Below are 18,884 nucleotides of genomic sequence, written 5' to 3'. Positions count from 1 at the left end.
CAAGGACTTAAATACATGCAGTAAAACTGAAGCTGAGAGGTCTTTGATTCCCACCTATCATTGTCTGCAAGATTCAGTGGTAGCCCTGTCTCCAGGAGGACTTTCCATGCCACCACTCTGCTGTCCAGCCAGTAACCTGCTCCAGTGTCCTTATGGACTACATAATGATAGCCTCCTACACCCTCCTCCTCCTCCTCCTCCCAGTCACCCAGTACTTCTCTGCCTGGCTTATCCCCTACAGCTGTACCATAGGCTGCTGCTGCCTTGGCCTCTTTCACACATCCAATACCTTCCACTTTCAGCAGGGAGAACTGTGCAGATCTTTTCCCCCATTTTCAGTAAGTGTGGATGAAAGACACACACCTGAAATGACAGCTAATTCTCTGCTAGCATTTCCTCAGGCTTGTCTGGTTTCAAATTTTTTTCCTCAGTGGTTCTGTTAGTTTTTCTCCCCTCCTCTCTGTATTTATTAAAGAAATAAGCAATTACAATGAGATGTTACTTTTTTTTTTTTTTAAACGATACTGACAGAATAACTGGTACCATGAATGTCCTCATTAATCATCAATAAAACAAGCAGAGCATAATCTGAGAATGCTTCGAGTTCATGCACACTGCAGACACTTAAAAGCCCGCTCTGTCTGCAAGGCAGAAGTCACTGGTGTTACTTATTTGCCCTTTAATTTTGATCCCTGTAAGGCTGAAATGATGCCCTGGACCAAAAAAAAAAATCTCAGCCAGCTTAAAAGGATACTGTAATAACATAAGTAAAACAGTATCAGTTCACATTTGGATTTACTCAGCTTGTTGGAATGATTTATGCTAAAAAACAAGCTGCCTTTTTTTTTTCTTTTTTTCTTTTTTTTTTTTTTTGAGTCAAGCTATGAACAGATCCTGAACAAATTATCTTCAGAGGCATGTTGCAAGCAGCAGTAACTCCTTGTATAGTCTCTGTTCATATTTCACCAAGCAACTCCAAGCTACTTTGCTGCCAACCAACACCACATGTCCCATTTCATTCCATACTACTTTCCAACCATTCTCTCTGCCCAGCTGGTTGATAATTAAGTTGCTTCTAAAATAATATAACCCATTGGCTCCAACACACATTACTATATATTTTTCTTATCAAGACAGTAACAAGCATTAGGGGAAAAAAAAGCTTTCTCTTCCCTTAAACTCACTCATGACGACTTATACTACACCTACATTTTTGCCAGAAAGTTAATCTAGCACTTTGCAAACAGTTCGCAAACTAACATCGTACAACCCAACCCCATGTGCCAGCACTTTCTTCCCTTCTCCAAGCCAAGTATAACTCATCAAGCCACAAGAGTCCTTTGCTTACCTCTCACACTGACAAAGGTTTCATTAACTAACAGTCTCTAGGGACAGTCACAGGGCTCATAAATTCCAGCCTGGATGGATTTCTTCACTCATTTAAAATGGGGTTTGGGTCAAGTCCCACTACAAAAGTCTTATTTATAGAGCCTAAAGCCAGCACAGCCATCTCAAATATATGAGGCCTTCATGGCTCAAACTGCGAACAGGTACTAAGCATCAAATTTCAATAAATTTAATTTTCCGTACAATGCAATAAAGTAGAAATACCCTGGACCTGAATTTGTTTTATTTTTTTTATCATGTCTCTTCCATGCTCATTTTTCTCATACTTTCTCAGGTAGCAGTGAGATGCAAGCAAATATCTGACAAACTTTGGCATCTATATCCTCTGTCTTGTTATTACAAACCAAAAAAGAAAAACACAAATTAGCAGAGAAGTTCACCAAGTTTTAGTAACCTCTTGGCAATTCTGAGCTGACACTCTCAGTGTAAACAAAGACAAGTTTGGATATAAACCAAGTCAGGCTCAGCAGTGTCAATTCAAAACTTGGCAGTTTTAGGTTATTTCTAGCTTTCTTCAAAGAAAAAAAAAAATCATTGGGGTGTGAAACCTAGTAAGTGGGAAAAATAAGTTCTGAGAACTCCCTGCAAATCACAAGGCTTATTGCTAAACGTAGTGCAACTGGTGAACAAAAAAGCATTACCATACTGGAGGTGTTGCAAATTCCCCAATATCCACACCAGCCCTTTAGTAACATTAACTCTTCTGCTGCATGCTGTGCAAAAAACAGTGTCCTACAACCTAAACTTTACATTTAAACAGACATGAATGTTCAAAACAGCTTTAAATGCAAGAAAGGCAGAGTAAACATAGACGTTCTCAGGCCAGAAGCATTCTAAACAGAAATATCATTTTCTAACTCATTCGAGCCTGTTCATCTGGGAGGCAGCTTCTGAAATCACAGTACTGGAAGCTGCAACTCCATGGCTATGCTCTCAGGTACGTCACTAGCTTGCTGAAAGGTCTTAAGCAATCCTCTGAACCCCAAGTTTACTTCGCACCACAGTCCCCGCCATATAAAATGCTGACCACCCAACAGTCTCACAGGGATGCTCAGAAGCCTCAATGAGAGCATATGGAGATTGTCAGATGAAAGGCACCAAGAATTAGATTTATGGCAAATAGGTACTGTGGGACTGAAGATATAAACTACCATTAGTTTCAAATACTGTCGTAGGCAACACAATCAAACAAAAACTTTAATTATTGCTTTGTTACTACATGTGCTTACTACACATGCATCCCTGCTCCTCCTGTTTACCTAAATCTGAAGAAGCTAAATCTATACAACTGTAAAGAGCCAAAGCTGACATGCAGAGTGAATCCAGGTCTCATCTGCCAAGTCCGTGCGTCCCTTTTCACGCATAGGATTTGAACTAGACTTTAGCCATCAGTCTTGAGAGAATCTTTACCTCCCCGAAGTGAATATTAAGCCGCAGCATCAGGCAAGCGCTGTTCTGCCTATACAATCCCAGGACAGGCAACTGAGATCTATCTTGCGGGTGTCCATCTAAAACTGCACTCTCGCTTCCCACCACAAAACAGGTATGTCTATGCTAACTCCTTAAGATTTAATTTACAATAATACATAATAAAACAAAATTTAATGGCAACAGATGAGAAGGAAACAGTAGAAGTTTACTTTCTTTAAGAGTTAAAAAGAAGCACCCAAACGGAACAAATAAACAATGCAAGTTGTCCTCCACAACCGGTGCAGTCAAAAAAGTAGGTTAATAAGAAATTTGATTTTTAAATGATATGTTGTATGATAAAAAAATGAAACAAATCCCATTGTTCCTGCCAATGAAGATTTATCCAAAAAGGCTGTAATATTGATTCATGTCATATCTAATTCTCTATTCACTTGCACTTTGTGTGAATGCTGAATATTGAGCAGAAACAGGATAAAGATGTTGCTAACTGTTGATGTTTAGCAGGGGAGCCCAGTAATTCACAATGCACTAGAGATGAAAAGCCCTGGGTTCGAATCCAGCAGCATCAGAGCTACTATTTGCCCTGGAGCTAGTCAATTCTTTCTGTTCCCATACACCTCCTTTGCCACACATAAACCAGGAACAACTTCAGTGAAAGGATGTCTTGCCATGCACCTGGATAGCTAAAGGGCCCAATTTCAATAGCTAAAATATATAATATAAAAACACTAGAACAGCATTTCACACCTCAATTTACACATGCATCAGTGACAACATAAGCTACTGAACACTTCAGATGGAAATATTTATCTCCTTCCTAAACCTTTTATTCCACTATAGCAGCTTTAATCAGCTGTAAGCCTAAATATTATAGAAATCCCTAAAGATGGAAGGACAATTACTGCATCTTTGGACAGCAAAAGCCTTTATGTTTTCCAAACAGCTATGAAATCACAAACAGACAATTACATTCTTTATTAAGAAAAAGGACCAGATGTCAGCAGTTGCTCTTGCAGCACACCAAAATCCAATTCTGAATAGTCTAAAAGGAGCCCGGCCACCCTCTACCACCCAACAGGAGCATAACGAATTAGAGTCAATGGGCACTGAAGATTTGTCAATTTTCTATTTGAGACTGCAAGTAATAGCACTCCACCATTTCATTGTATCTTCAACGATCTAGTAAGATTGTATCATCTCCTGTAGACTTTCATTAATTTTGATAAAAGGGAAATACACACTGTCTAAAGAGGTGCTTTGCCTGAGAAACTCTCAAGGTCAAACCTTACCGATACAAAAACTTCTTGACCCTAAGATTCACTGCATTCAAAAGACAACATGAAAGCTCATACATTTTTCCTCCCTTCAGGAAAGTGGATTAAAAGACATGGCTGTGAACTTTATCTGTGTTGTACTTCAACTCTCTTTCCCCACCCTAGCATACAGACCCTCCAGCTGGGGGCTTTTAAGCATTTTACAAATTTAACTTGCAAAGAAAAAACATTATGTCATTTTACAGATGGGAAAACTGAGATAAGTAATTTGCCCAATGCCACTGAGCAGAGCAGCTCCTGGGCTCAGAGCAGGACTAACTTCTGCTTTTGTAAGGGATCACCAGCACACCTCAGTGCTCTGCCAGCGCTGCTTTTACCACCACCTCTGCACATCCATCACTTTGCTGCACTGCTCACAGCAACCTCTTCATGGGAGACCAACACTAATTATCAGTGAAGAAAGTGGCCATCTTGATGCTAACTGATGTCAGTATCTATTGACTAAAAGTGAACTTATTTTTGAAGACCTGATTCTGTACTAATAAAGTCAAGAGACTTTTTGCACGTTCTAACGCAAGCAGGATCAGACTGTAATCACCTTACCATACAGTTCTGCAGTAACACAGCAATTGGGCAACCCAAGTTCAATAACTAACAGCTAATAACTCACTGTGCTGCCTAAGGCAACTCACTAAACTTTCCTGTGCTGCTTTCTCCCTATGACAATACAGTAGACCTGTTCCTTCTCAAAGAACTGTAATCTAAAAATGAGAAGCACCATGCAAGGGCTATGGGTTAGTTCAATTTCTCTCCCTCCACTGCTAAAAAAAAAAATTTAATCTCTCTTGCTCTGACCCCAAAAGCTCACCCACTGGTTTTGTAAATTGCCACTCCTGCTAAAAGAATAAAAGCAGCTCTAAAATAAATGACTCGAGATGACTAAAAATGTCTGTGACTATCACTTTAAACACCACATACATATATGCATAAAAAGATGATAAGCTTTCTCTATGTAGAACAGTTATTAGTAGAGCACCAGCAGTTATTGTCTTTATCATTAGCCATCTTTGATAAGGAAAAGGAGCAACCCCATGAAAGCTATTAGGGATCTCACCATGCAGATGCAATTTATCTGGAACACTGTAGATGTGGGCACTGCAGGGTCTACAGTGATCATACATCAGATCACATTCAGACTTCAAAATCCTCTACTTCTGTTGTCTAAAAGGCTTGCAGTCATTGTATTAAAAGTCCACCTGAAGTAAAACCACACATCAGCTAGAGGAATCTAGAGAAGAATACATGATGCTAGGCTTCAGCAATTACTTCCTATTATCAAAGCAAAGCCCTGTGTTGTCAGACAGTGCAGATAAACTGCAAGAGGAAAAGCTGAGGAGGGAAGTGTAATACATTATGCTACAAGAGGTTAACAGTAGAGTCCAATAAAACTCCTGTCTGCTGTCTCAGTGCACTGCACATTGGACTTGACTGGCCAGCAGAGACATCAGCGATGTCCTACAGCGGGGCACTTCACAGGCGTTTCCCCTTCCTTCCCTCCACAGCTCAACATCAAAAAACAGGAGGCTTTCATGAGTTGCATCAACTTGGGCATGGAAGGCTAAGGACACCATAATCCTCCCCAGAATTTCCACAAACTAAACTCACCCTTTTAAAACCTACCTCAATCAGTAATGGCATTCAGTGCTCCCAGATCTATCAAAAGCAGACTGTTCCAGTACAGAGTCTTAATTAAAATCTATTAGATGTTGTCCAATTACAGAAAATCCTTCTACGCTTAATACACTTAGCATACCTTAATGTGAAGCAAGAGTCATTGTCAACGTTTGCTAGTAGATTTTACCTATAAACATGGTTAATCAGCAGTTTAGAGGGAAAACAAAAACAGTTTTGAAAACAAAATATTATTTGAGTAACAGCAACACCTTAAGGCCCAACAATAAACCACCCCCTGTACTAAACACAGCAGGGGAGAGCCATACCTAGAAGAAATCTGTACTCCAACAGACTAAATGTAGAGTAACAACCAGCCAGGAAACTACTTCCCCAATTAGTATTTTATTTGTTGGCCATGAATAAAAGGTTCTGATTTTCAACAAGATCCTATTTTACCAGAGATGGTACAGACCAGAACACAATGGCAGGCCTTGCCGCAGAGAAGTTGTGTTTGTACAGAACAAGCGATGTCATGAGAGACCAAATCCTTTAACCCTTAAACCGGGACCAAAGCTACTCCATCACCTTACCTCTCCATCTCCTTGCTTCACAGGCTGCCGAAAGATCAGAGTCAGGCCTCCTCTTAAGCCTGATGTATTCAGCATGGTGGCAGGGAAAAACCTCCCACCCGGATTTAATCATCGGCTTTTATCACTCATCCTAATGCAAACTCTCCTAATAAATATGGAAAAATTGGATAGAGCCTCTCAAAATTGAACAGCCCTAGATGCAGTTGCATTAACTTCATTAGCTTTCCTGGACTTTCAGATCTAGTTCCATCAATTATTGCACAAAGTTTAAAAAAATCAGTGCTTCCCCTGAACAAAATGGCAGGGCCATTGGCAAAAGGCCCTAATGCCACTGGAGCAGCTCAAACAAGTATCTTCTCATGGAAAAAAAAAAGTGTATTTCATTCTACAAAGCAGAGAACATAAATTTAAGTGTTTTTTTGTTGGTTTTTTTTTTTTCCCCTGCCGAGTTAATGTGAAGTGATAAAAGACTCTGCTAAGGGGAAAAGGGAGGTAGGATTCTGAAGTTCACTAAAGATGACAAAAGGATATAGCTGGCCCTCCATTTTATTTATCTTTAGCCTTAGTAAAACAAACTGTAGTCACCTTGGAGACATGAGGCAGCTACAAAGGAATATGTCACAGGACCAAAGGTGACTCAACACAAAACCCTAATGCAAGTTCTGTGTATTACCAGATGGCAAATGCTATTTTATTTCTCCAGGAATTTCTTTAACAGTATTGAACCCCAGCAAATCCAGTACCCATGAAGCCAGAACCCCAGGTTATTTTAACCCAAATTTGCATCTCTGCAGGTGAGAACAGATGGCACATGGGGGGAATTCTCTCCTTCACTGTTCCCTTTGTCTCCTCCTCTCCTCCTCCCTTCCATTGTTTTTAAGATCAAAAGCTTTGTACTTAATTACCAATCAAGAGAACAAGTCACCCAATCCAATTTTTCGAAGAGTAATTAAAAGGTTATCAAGGAGAAACAGGCAAGATACAGGTATTCCTGTTGTATCTGTAAATAGGTCACTCCAGTAGATAATTCGATTCTTATCACTAGCATCACATAATTTTAAGTTCAAACAAAATACTTAATCTTTCAAATAAATATGGCCAAAGAGATCATATGGTTTTTCACCGCATGCACAGTGTATTGATGGCAATCCTCCTCTTAACTCTTCAGTCATTTGTCAAGGAAGAAGGATGAGTATCTCTAACAAGCAACAGCCACTTTAACCAAAAACACTGTGCATAATGTTGAGACATGAGCTAGAAGGTAAGTCACTCAGTGCCAGTGAGCTAAAGGCAGAATAGATTTCTTCTTTAAGTACAAGGCTATTGCAGTAATGATTTGCAAACATTTTCTCTAACCCTGCGCACTCCATAGACATCAGAATGGGACAGTTCCTCACAGCTATGTAAATATACACCTCCTAGTAACTTCTGTGGAAATGCAAACTGCACTACTGAGGTTCTGGCTGTAATAAAGAGTTATTTTTCTTGATATACTGTCTCAAACATTTTCTTAGCTGAATAAATTCAGTATCATTTACACATTTCCTTTGAACAGGAAAGGTAGATCAGAATACAAAGCAATTACCTACCCACATCACGCAGGAAGGAAAGCCCATGGGTTGTAAGATCATAAAAGTTACCCCAGCACTGTTCAGCATGCATGCAAGTGACCAGTGTCTCCTGGTAAAAAAAGACTGCATATTCTGTCCCTTGGGCTTTCCAAAGTAGTTTTAAACATCTTTGGAAGGAAGAAAAAAAAAAATCTGATTTTCTAAATTGACCAGTCCTATTTCGAGTATAAATTCAATGGCTCCCTTCAGGAAAACAGAATTAGGTATCTGAAATGACTGACTGACTGGATGTATTGTAAATGTGTATTTCCTAGATCTGAGTGCAAGCCTAAAACTTCAAATAAGGAAATTAGCAACTAATTTAAGATTCTTACATTAGAAGCGTCCTGCAAATTATCAGCAGCAGATGAAAAAGCTTGAAGATGTCATGCGGCTTTTTGGTTAACTACTGTCTGGTTATGTCACGTAACAACAGTCTGACACAAAAAGGTGCAAAGAGTCTCCCAAATCCCATAGCAATCTTAGATCCATAAATAACTCCAACTATTCAAATTTTAGTCAGGTCTCTGCTGAGCTTCTAAGCCCAGCACAATGGGAAACCAATCAGGAAACTAACCTGATTGGAGCATCTTCTTAACAATGACACAATCAGCAAAGCACAATGGGAATTTTAAAAAAGACTGTTCTTGAGTAACTGCAGTTTTCAGATCAGGTCTCCACATGCATCTCTCTGATCCCACTGGCAGTTCAGAATAGCTAGGAACTTGAAGAGTGAGCATTTGGGAGAGTTTGGTCTGGTGTAACAAGCACAAACATTGCTTAAGAAAACGGAAAGCCACATACAAGCACCAAAGGGAAGTTAATCTCATCTGAACTCATGAAAACACATAGCACTCCTACTCAAGTCAAGGTAGAGACAAAACTGCAGCCATCACTGTTCTTGGGTTTCAAAGAAGATTCTGTTACAGTGGTCCCTGCTGAAAGCCAGTGTATGGTGTTGGGAATAAACACATTATTTGAGAGAAGCTGAAGGAGCAAGGACTCAGAAACAAGCTCTGATTTTAGCAAACAAAGCAAAGTCACAGCACTGAAAGATGACAACAGCCCTGGATGTCTAAATTAAGAAACACATTTAATATTCACATACTCATCACAAACACCCAACGCAAATTCCCTAATATACAGTAAAGCAGTTTATTAGAAAACGTCTCATTGGATTAAGTCTGCTTTTATTCTATTAGGGAACTTTCACACTGCATTAAATTGCAAGACAACAGGGTGTTTGCCAGCACATGATAAACACAATTATTAACCCCTTCTCAGAAATGCACATAGACATGACACTGACACAGCAAGCCAAGGAAGCTCTTAGGAATATATGGCTTAAATAGAACTGCAGGGTATTGAGACAACTAACCATTCTCTATCCCTCAGCACGAGAAAATGTCATCAACACCAAGATCATTCTCTCTTCCCAGTCATGCAGGCATGACCTACTGAAACACATCAGTGATGCTCAACAAAAAGCTCAAGAGTGGAAGAAGCAAAGAGATACAGGTCCTCTGTTAACCATTTTGTTGATCAGCCTTGAACACACTGAACAACACATTTACCTTCTCTACAGAAACATGCTTCTTCCCCCCCCCCTTCTTTTACACTTGCTTACAGCTTATTTTGGCCCGCCTCCTGGTAGCATGAGCTTTGATGAATGACGCATGGTCATCCATCTTCGAGTGCTGAACTTCGATGATGAATTGAGTACATTTGGAAAGCAGTCTGAGAAAAAACAAAATTGATAGCCACAGGAAAAAACAAAAAAGGGAGAAAGAAAAAAAAAGAAAAAAAACAATGTTGGGCAACAGCTACAGAGTTTAATGAGGTGAGACTGATGTACAAAAAAAAATTAGCTGAACAAAGAAGCGAGACACCAAACAGCACAGAGGAGCAAGTTCCAGGTTTTGGAGTCACTACTCTAGATAAGTCCAGGGGAAGAATGCAAGCATCCACCATGCAAGAGTCTCTATCTCATTTGCTGTTATAAGTCCTCTGTGAATGCTCTCAGACCTCTAGAAAACCTCCTCAATAGCTTTTTCCCACCCATTTATTTCACCTTCCTCCATTATACTAAATACACAACATTTCCTGAACACTTGATCTCACTGGAGATGAAACATTCTCACATTGCTTTGTGCTCCTGGTTTCATCCCACAGCTTACACTTATCTACCCAAGTTGCACATGAAGTTCACCAGTAATGCAGAGGACCTTATTTGTCTTCTCACTTTCCCCCAATGCAGGGCTACAAATCAGGACAGTATCAAAGTTGCATCTCAGAGTTCTGTTGTACTGGTCAACTGGAGGAAGATGTCCTTTCTGTTACTTCTATCTATAATCATGTCATGCATAGGAGTAGCTCAGAACAATACCTGGATGCAACTCATCTACAGCGTCTTACTAATTTACTCCACCATGACCCTAATTCTGAATTAATTTCATTCACAGATTTAGCTTCTTCAGCAGAACCTCCCACCAACATCAAGGGCAAAAGGAAACATCTGACACTGCTGAAGAGCAGAGCAATTTGCCAGGGGGCTTCTCAGGGCAAGAGCAGCATTGACTACTCCCCACACCAAGTTTCCTGAGGAGGATTTTATACCTGATGTAGGCATCCTTTACATAATACCCAAAGCAAAGCACCATGCTACCTTCTGATTAAATGATGAGGTCCCATAATTAAGACGTTCTCAAGCATAGTTGCAAGATGAAGATATGATTTATTTGCATAACTGAAATCATCTACATAAAGAGGTGATTTTCACCAGTCTTTCTTTAACTCAGATTTTCCAGTTGGGTTAGACAAGACACTGAGGTCAAAGAATCTGTCCTAAAGTGGTTTGAAGTAAAATTAATTTCCAGGACTGTCCACAACTACAGCATTCTTTCTAGGGATTCTAACACTGAGTGCTGCCACTGTTTCTATTACTTTTGAATATATTACTGTCAGACTTCAGCTGCAATCAGACAACATCAGACAACAGTAGTCACGTCACAAGTCACCAAGCTGATTTCATCTATGCCTCAGATCTGGAGGTCTGAGATCATGACCCCTTCAAATCCAGAAGTCTGACACATCATATAACATTTCCTACCACAGCAATGCGTTATTTTTTCAAGATCAGCCTCTCATTTAACTTTTTATTAGTACCAGGATGGTACCCGAGAGTCTCAGAGATCAGAATCCATGGAGAGCCTTCATACTAAACTGTATTATTTAATAACTCCTTACCCCTAAAGATCCAACAGTTTAGTCAGATGTGACAGAATATCACCCCTGTCCAGCTGGTGAAGAGACTGCAAGTTAGGGAATTACCCAAATGCACCCACAAAGCATTTGGCAGACCAATAAACTGAAACCCATTATCCATCGACCCACTCAGAGAATCTCCTTTGGATTGAGGGAAGCTCCTCTGCACATTAACTCTGCTTTCCTCTTGCTCCATTTTCTAATTAACTTCTCCGGATGTCTAGAATGACTCTTGATAAATCATTACTGTCAGGCATTCAGAGAAACATTTCAAATCTTAACAGAGATAAGAAATCAAAACAACTGTAAGAACTGCTCATGAAGAAGCACTGCCAGTTTATTGCAGTATAAACCTCCAACCTAGACTTAATCCCAGTGGCAGAAATAGGAACATGTTTATAAACATCACTGTTATGAACAATGTACCTTGTTCTCAGATTCCCCTGCTGAGGCAGTCCATCGTAGATAGATAATACATCAAAATCTTCCTCTAATGCAAAGGACTGGAAAACAAGCTGTATCCTGTTCTGCTCCTCAGCAGTGATTGTCCACGTGCAGTTTGCATAATTTGGATATCCGTATGGAAAGCCTGGACTCTGTATTGTCCCATTTGGGCCCTGCAAAATGTGACTGCAGTTCTGGGCTGGCAAGAGAAAAGACAAAAGTACAAGTCAAATGGTGTAGGGTACACATTTAATATCTTCACCATCAAAACAGATCATATGTGATTCTTTCTACTGAATTTCTTCTCAGTTCATGGTCCCAGGGAACAGATAAAGATAAAACCTAAAGATGCACCTTTGTCCTCCCTGCAGGAGCTTGGACCCCAGATACCCATCTCCTGGGCACTGCTCCCTCTAGCTGTAAACATAATGGGCTAGTAACAGCTGGGTTACAGCAGCTGCTGACTGAACTGGGAAACAGATGCTTACTCAGACATCCTTTCACAGCCCACAACAAAGTCCAATATACTATTCACCAAACACTGTGCATTTAGGGATTTAACATGTTTCAAGAGTGCCTGGCTGTGCTGGGCGCCTGTCTTGGTTTAACCCCAACCAGCAACTTGGCATCACGCAGCCACTTGCTCACTCACCCTGCCCCAGTGGGAGGAGGAGAATTGGAAAAAAAAAAAAAAATACCACCACAAAAAAAACCCCAAACCCCAAAACTCATGGGTTAAGATAGGAATGATTTAATAACGAAAGTAAAATTAAATATAATACTAACAACAACAATAATAATAAAATATAATAATAGTAACTCTAATGAAAAGGAATCTAACCAAGAGCATGAATGGTTCAGAGACCACAAAACAGCAGAATGACAATGCCAAAGCTGACCATCTCTTTTACCATTAGTTACATTTGAATAAGAGACAGAAGATCAGGGCTCCACTGTGCAGACAAAGAGAAACAGACCACCCCTTACCTTGAAAGGCCAAAAACTGTAATGGACATAATATATAATGAGGAACTGAGTCACCAAATGACTAGTCTATCTGGATAAGACTGCATGAAAACTGAATGGCAAAGTTCAGAAATTAAAGTTGTCCTGACTCCAGAAAGAGCAGGACACAGTTCAAAGGCTTTAACAAACAAGCCATTCTTGAGTAGTTATTTGGAATAAAAAAAACCCAAAGAAAAACCCCAAATCTTTGCAACTTCCTAGAATAACATTTCTTTTTTCCCCATCCACATTCTTTCAGTTAAGCATTGCTCACTAGCCTGAAACTACCTCCTAGCAGGGAGAAGAGCCAAAGGTTTTTATACAAGGCCTTTCCATGCAGACTGCTGTAAAGAAAGGCATGTTCCCACTTGGTCTCTAGTCTGCGTACCCCAGACTGACAACTGTACCACTGCAGAGCAACATGGACTGTGACCCAGAGCCAAGAGCTGCCATCACCAGTAACACTACATAACCCCGTTAGACCTACATGATGGGGGTACATAGGAAAGAAATTGTTAACTAAACCCAGCCCTCTCAGGCTGCTGTTTTCTCTCACCCAGTTCTGAAAGGTTTCCACTCCTCATACAGACTCAACACACAGCAAATGTCTTCCAATCAGTATTCCTAAAGAGCTGCTGTAGAGCTACATCTTCTGAGAATGAAAGCCCAGTCCTGTACCCACTAGCTAAATACTTAACACCTTCCTCAAATCCATTTTCCTTCCCCAAAGCAGTACCTGTGAACACTCCATCCCAAAGATAAAGATCAACTGCCATGATGTAAAATTTCTGGCTATATGAGATTTTCTTCTCTCTGGGGAAACAGGTACATAAATAGGTTTTGGGAACAGCCTAAGTGACAAATTCTCCTTAGTATTTTCCTCTCTCTTCACTGCTACTTTACCTGAATGCCTTTTGAGGCACAAAGAAAAAACTTCACTCCCAACAAACTGGTATAACTCCTACTGGCTTTAATGGAATAGCTCCTCCACACCAAAGCTCAGTTCTAGGCAGTTTGCAAGGCAACTGTTGTGAGACCAAAAGCAGAATCTCACCTTTATCCTATGGCCAGCAGAGCTGCTCATCACTGCTGCCTGCATTTGCTCTGGCTTTTCTTACCAATGCTGGATTGTTTACCCCTGCTTATGTAGATAACCGAGGCTTTCAAGTTGAAATGAATTAGATTAGAAATTACTTCTTTGATTTCTCATTGCTTTTTTCAAAGGCAGCAATGGCATTTGCACTTCTGAGTGTCAACCAGCTACAGGTAAAGAACTGCAGAGTAGTGCTCATTAAAGCCAATTATAATTAGATTGACCTACTTTGGTGCAAAAATGCTTAGTGGAACTTCTCTCTGCAAGACGAAGTTCACACCTTTATGAATCTAAAATGGTCAATCATATTTACTACCCAGGGAATCTTTTTGTATCACGTTTATTATAACAGTGAGAGTTAGGACAGCCCCATAATCCACCGGGGACTAAAACTGAGCTGGGCACATAACTCATTAACAAGGGCAGACTAAAGCACTTTGCATTTCTATAGCACCTGGCATGTGCCTCCCAGTGCATTCTGTCAATACATAATACATACAAGAGTGAAATCTACCTCCCTCCTCCACTTCAGTTCCATTTATTTGTAGAGTTCACTGAAAGGATGTATTAGCCTGGTGCCAGAAAGCTGCATGGGACTGGGAATATTACCGTTATCACAGAGTGAAATTAGGCCGAGTTTGGTTTAATAACTTGGAGACTGCCAAAGATCCATAAGCTTCAGTTCTCTAAAATTCAATCACATCCTCTTTTCTTCAACCAGACTGGCACTCAAAAGGCAATGTGGGGATATTGAATCTGTCTCTACTGCACATTTTTTATTTTAATCATAAGTAAATGTCATCAGAACAATTTAAGGAAATTGGGAAATTAAAGAGCCTGTATCTCTCCATTTCCTGATGGTATAAAAGCTACTGATGCTGCATAAAGTTCAGAAAATAAATTCAAGGTCAGAGACACCGTGTTCCAAAGATGTCCAAGGTCATATGAAAGGCAACAAGCTTTAAGATCAGTATAAATTCATTAAATCCTTGCATAATTACCGATTAAAACAAAGACCAGAAAAATGTACATAATCTTAAAACTAGCTGAAAAAAAACAAATCATAGAAAAATAGGACACAGTTTTATGACATATTAAATCAATCTACTGAAATATTTGTGTGTTCATGATTTTGACCAAGATGTGCTTTGGACACAGCTAAAAGAAAATTGCTTACTGCAAACAAAAGTTAGTTTTCCAAAAGTTGACAAACTGGAAAGCAATATATTCTTCATCAACCGTAATAGTAGGGAACTTCATTTATATTGGACACTGCTGGAAAAAGTCACCAGGAAGCCAAAGAGAATTTATGCGTACTCTGTAATTCACTTTGAGGTTTAAGTTAGTTCAGCTCAGGCTTGACTGACAAAACTTTATCTAAAATCTGAAGTACATGACAAGGAAACGCTCCATTTCTCCTCAGAAGACTTGCAAAAACAATTCTCATCATCCCTTTGGCCCTGGAGCATAAATAAGTAGAAAGGTAGGAAAGGACAACACCAGTGTCTGTGCTATAAATTTCCAGGTGAATTCGTATTTGACAGAGGACAACATTCTTGTAAAATTTCTGGAGCATTCTCTCCAACCCAGAAGTTTGACACGAAGGACCTCCACACACCATACTCAAGTAATGAGAATGCAGCACCTTCCCTCCTGGATCAGTCAACCACCCGCTTTGCCCTTTATCTCAGCTCTGATGGGGCTACACCAGGTGACCACGAGAAACGGCAGCAATGACAGGACAAGCCGTACCCAGGGACTGCCGCCTTTATACCCTCTGTAGATTAACCATCAGCCCTGGTATCAGAGGAATCAATTACAACCCTTCCAGAATGGTTGCGTTTCCCCCCTTCTCAATTTGCCACTCCTTATTCAGAAGCTACAAGAGTGAATGAGGCAGGTAAATACAGAAAGCCAACAGATCAGATGTCATCTGCCAGAAGGCTCAGTGTGGCAGTGTAAAAATTGATGCAGATATGCCAGCTTCTAATACTATTACTCATGGACTCATACTTTCTGAAGGTGTAACACCAACAGGAAACTCATCAGTGGATATGCGTTTGTGGGCACATGCCCTATTTTGTGACGGAGATGACCAGTCTGAGACTGGAGCTAATTCTCACTTGTACTCTGCCAATGCAACCTGCTATTTTCAATTCTGGAAAGTGGTTTATTATGACAGTATATCTTTTTAATGAATGCGTCAGTGTTATTTTATTGCAGTAGCACTTAAAGTTTCCAGACAAGGACAAAGGCTTTATGCATTGTGTTTGCATGGCAAGGTTTTGGTAGCTGGGGGGCTACAGGGGTGGCTTCTGTGAGAAGCTGCTGGAAGCTTCCCCCGTGTCCAACAGAGCTGATGCCAGCCAGCTCCAAGACGGACCCGCTGCTGGCCAAGGCCGAGCCCATCAGCGACAGTGGTGGTGCCTCTGGGAGAGCAGATTGAAGAAGCGAAAAAAATGTTGCTGGGACACAGAAACTGCAGTGAGAGAAAGGAGTGAGAATACGTAAGAGAAAGAACTCTGCAGACCCCCCAGGTCAGCGAAGGAGGGGAAGGCGCCAGAGCAGAGATTCCCCTGCAGCCCGTGGGGAAGACCATGGTGAGGCAGGCTGTCCCCCTGCAGCCCAGGGAGGTCCACGATGGAGCAGATCTCCACCTGCAGCCCGGGGAGGACCCCATGCCAGAGCAGGGGGATGCCCAAAGGAGGCTGCGATCCCGTGGGAACCCCGTGCTGGAGCAGGCTCCTGGCAGGACCTGTGGCCCCGTGGAGAGAGGAGCCCACGCCAGAGCAGGTTTGCTGGCAGGACTTGTGACCCCGTGGGGGACCCACGCTGGAGCAGTCTGTGCCTGAAGGACTGCAGCCCATGGAAGGGACCCCATGCTGGGGCAGTTCGTGGAGAACTGTCTCCTGTGGGAGGGACCCCAGGGGGCAGAGTGAAAAGTCCTGACCCTGAAGAGGATAGAAGGGCAGAGCCGTGATGAACTGACCGTAACCCCCATTCCCCATCCCCCTGCACCACTGGGTGGGGGTAGGTAGAGAATTCAGGAGTGAAGCTATGCCTGTGAAGAAGGGAGGGGTGGGTGGAAGGTGTTTTAAGATTTCGTTTTATTTCTCATTACCCTGCTCTGGTTTGATTGGCAATAAATTAAGTTAATTTTCCCCAAGTCGAGTCTTTTTTGCCCGTGACAGTAATCGATTGAGTGATCTCTCCCTGTCCTTATCAGGACTCATGAGCCTTTCGTTATATTTTCTCTCCCCTGTCCAGCTGAGGGGGGTGGAGGGGGAGTGATAGAGTGGCTGCGTGGTGCTTAGTTGCTGGCTGGGGTTAAACCACAACACTTCATCATACTTGGAACTGTTCAATGGACAAAGCCTTTCCCCAAAAGGGATCACAATCTAAGGTGGAGGAAAAAACCACAACCCAAGGAAACCCCACACTTGTGGAGGGCTTGGGACTTTGCAGAAAAACATCTTTATCGGGGGCACAACCATTTGCTCAATGATAGAGCTCAGAAGTCAGCTCTATCAGTCTCTACTTACAATACTTGTTTTGTGAAATATATACTGCTTGAACAATGTAAACAGACTAATCAGCCTCACTTCTGGCTCATATGCACAAGGAAAATGATGAAATATTTACTTTGCAATATGCTCACAGAAGAACTGCATTTTTAACAGAAACACAGACTGCCTGCAGCATTTTATAATACACAGTTAATCCACATGCCACAGAACTTAACATGACTGGACACTTAACCAAAAAATAAATATCAGCTGAATACAACTGTGGCTGGCTGTCTCTTGCTTAAGCGGGAAAGTTGCAAACCCCTCAAGCTTCATCCTGGGTATCGATCAGCCTCTTGCCATAAGTTGGGTAGGAAGAACGCCCTTGCACTCAAAAACCAAGACTTCTTTTGACAGTACAAGCTACATGACTGGAGACAGAAGCTAGTGGGAGGTTTATTTACACTGTATATCTGAAGTTGTTTAGACACATGAGCATGGGACTGTTCGCGTGTCAGTCACTCCAGCTTTACAGTGGCCTCTAACGCAACATGGCTAACTGCATTCTGGTGCAGAACCAGTTCACCCCCCAATGACTACAGTGTGGATAGCATTAACTGGTTCTCATGTCTTCCATGTCTCATGACAGGCAGTCATGATGGTCACTGCACATTGACCAAAACAAACCAGGTTACATTTACCAAGAAGGAGACTCACTCATTCAAGCACATTCATAGCAACAGAATTTTGTTATTTCCTTCAAATAAGCAACACCTCTGTACAGGAGTGAGCTGCCTTGGCTGCTGTACCCTTCAAGCCCCTGGCTGGGACTGGGTTTCATCATTTGGTCTAGAATTTCAGCAGCTCTACAGACTCAGATAAACTTGTACATTCAAATTCTGTCACTACAAATCTTCATCAAGTTGTCAGAAGCTAAGTAACAAACAAAGGCCTTGTCTGATATTACAAGAGCAAAGGAAATGGGTACAAAACATCATCTTCCACCTACTTTCAATTCCTTAAACCTACCAGGCCAGACCCATGGCTGTGTAAATCAAGGAAGTATTTTAACTATGTTGATTTACACCATATTAATATCTAAGGAAGCAATAGTTTAGAGAGAGGGAAACAGAATTTATTTCTGAAGTGCTTCCTAAAATATAAGTTGATGCACTTTGTTTCTCAGCAGAAATCTAATTTAGCAAACACTGATGTATGGTCACTGCACAATTCAAAAGGAACAAATACCAAATCATATACCCTGACTTGCTCTCAGCAGTATCATCTGTTGGTGATACATGGCTGTCTTCTCCTTAATGCAGTAGGTTTTGGTATTGTCATTTTCTTTAGTTATTGTTACTTAGGCACAAATATTTCTATTTTGTGTTGTTCTAGCCTATTCAATGAAAGAGATGAACATAAAAAAACACCTTTCCCCAAGAAAACTGAAATCCATATCCTGCAGACACACAGCACATTCCATCCTGCCCTAAAATACCAGGGGCAAATCCTGCTCGTACATCAGCAACTTCTCATTTTTTTTCTATTTACACTACTGTACAGAGTCATTCACCTTCATTGCATAA

The 18,884-nt window shown here is 41.1% G+C and overlaps 1 protein-coding gene across 1 annotated transcript in view; it reads right to left on the bottom strand.

Annotated features, from left to right (window-relative positions):
* Positions 1 to 18,884, bottom strand: part of CSMD2 (CUB and Sushi multiple domains 2) — a 307,074-nt gene that overhangs the window by 265,129 nt on the left and 23,061 nt on the right. Inside the window, exon 2 of the mRNA XM_010576319.1 lies at positions 11,677 to 11,893. Within this exon, the coding sequence (XP_010574621.1) occupies positions 11,677 to 11,893 (217 nt within the window). The remainder of the gene's footprint in view (positions 1 to 11,676; positions 11,894 to 18,884) is intronic.

The sequence above is a fragment of the Haliaeetus leucocephalus genome, unplaced genomic scaffold, assembly GCF_000737465.1.
Source record: "Haliaeetus leucocephalus isolate CR32 unplaced genomic scaffold, Haliaeetus_leucocephalus-4.0 Scaffold517, whole genome shotgun sequence".
Classification (NCBI taxonomy): domain Eukaryota; kingdom Metazoa; phylum Chordata; class Aves; order Accipitriformes; family Accipitridae; genus Haliaeetus; species Haliaeetus leucocephalus.
Note: the sequence above shows the minus strand (reverse complement) of the source record. Positions and strands in the feature narration are given on the sequence as shown.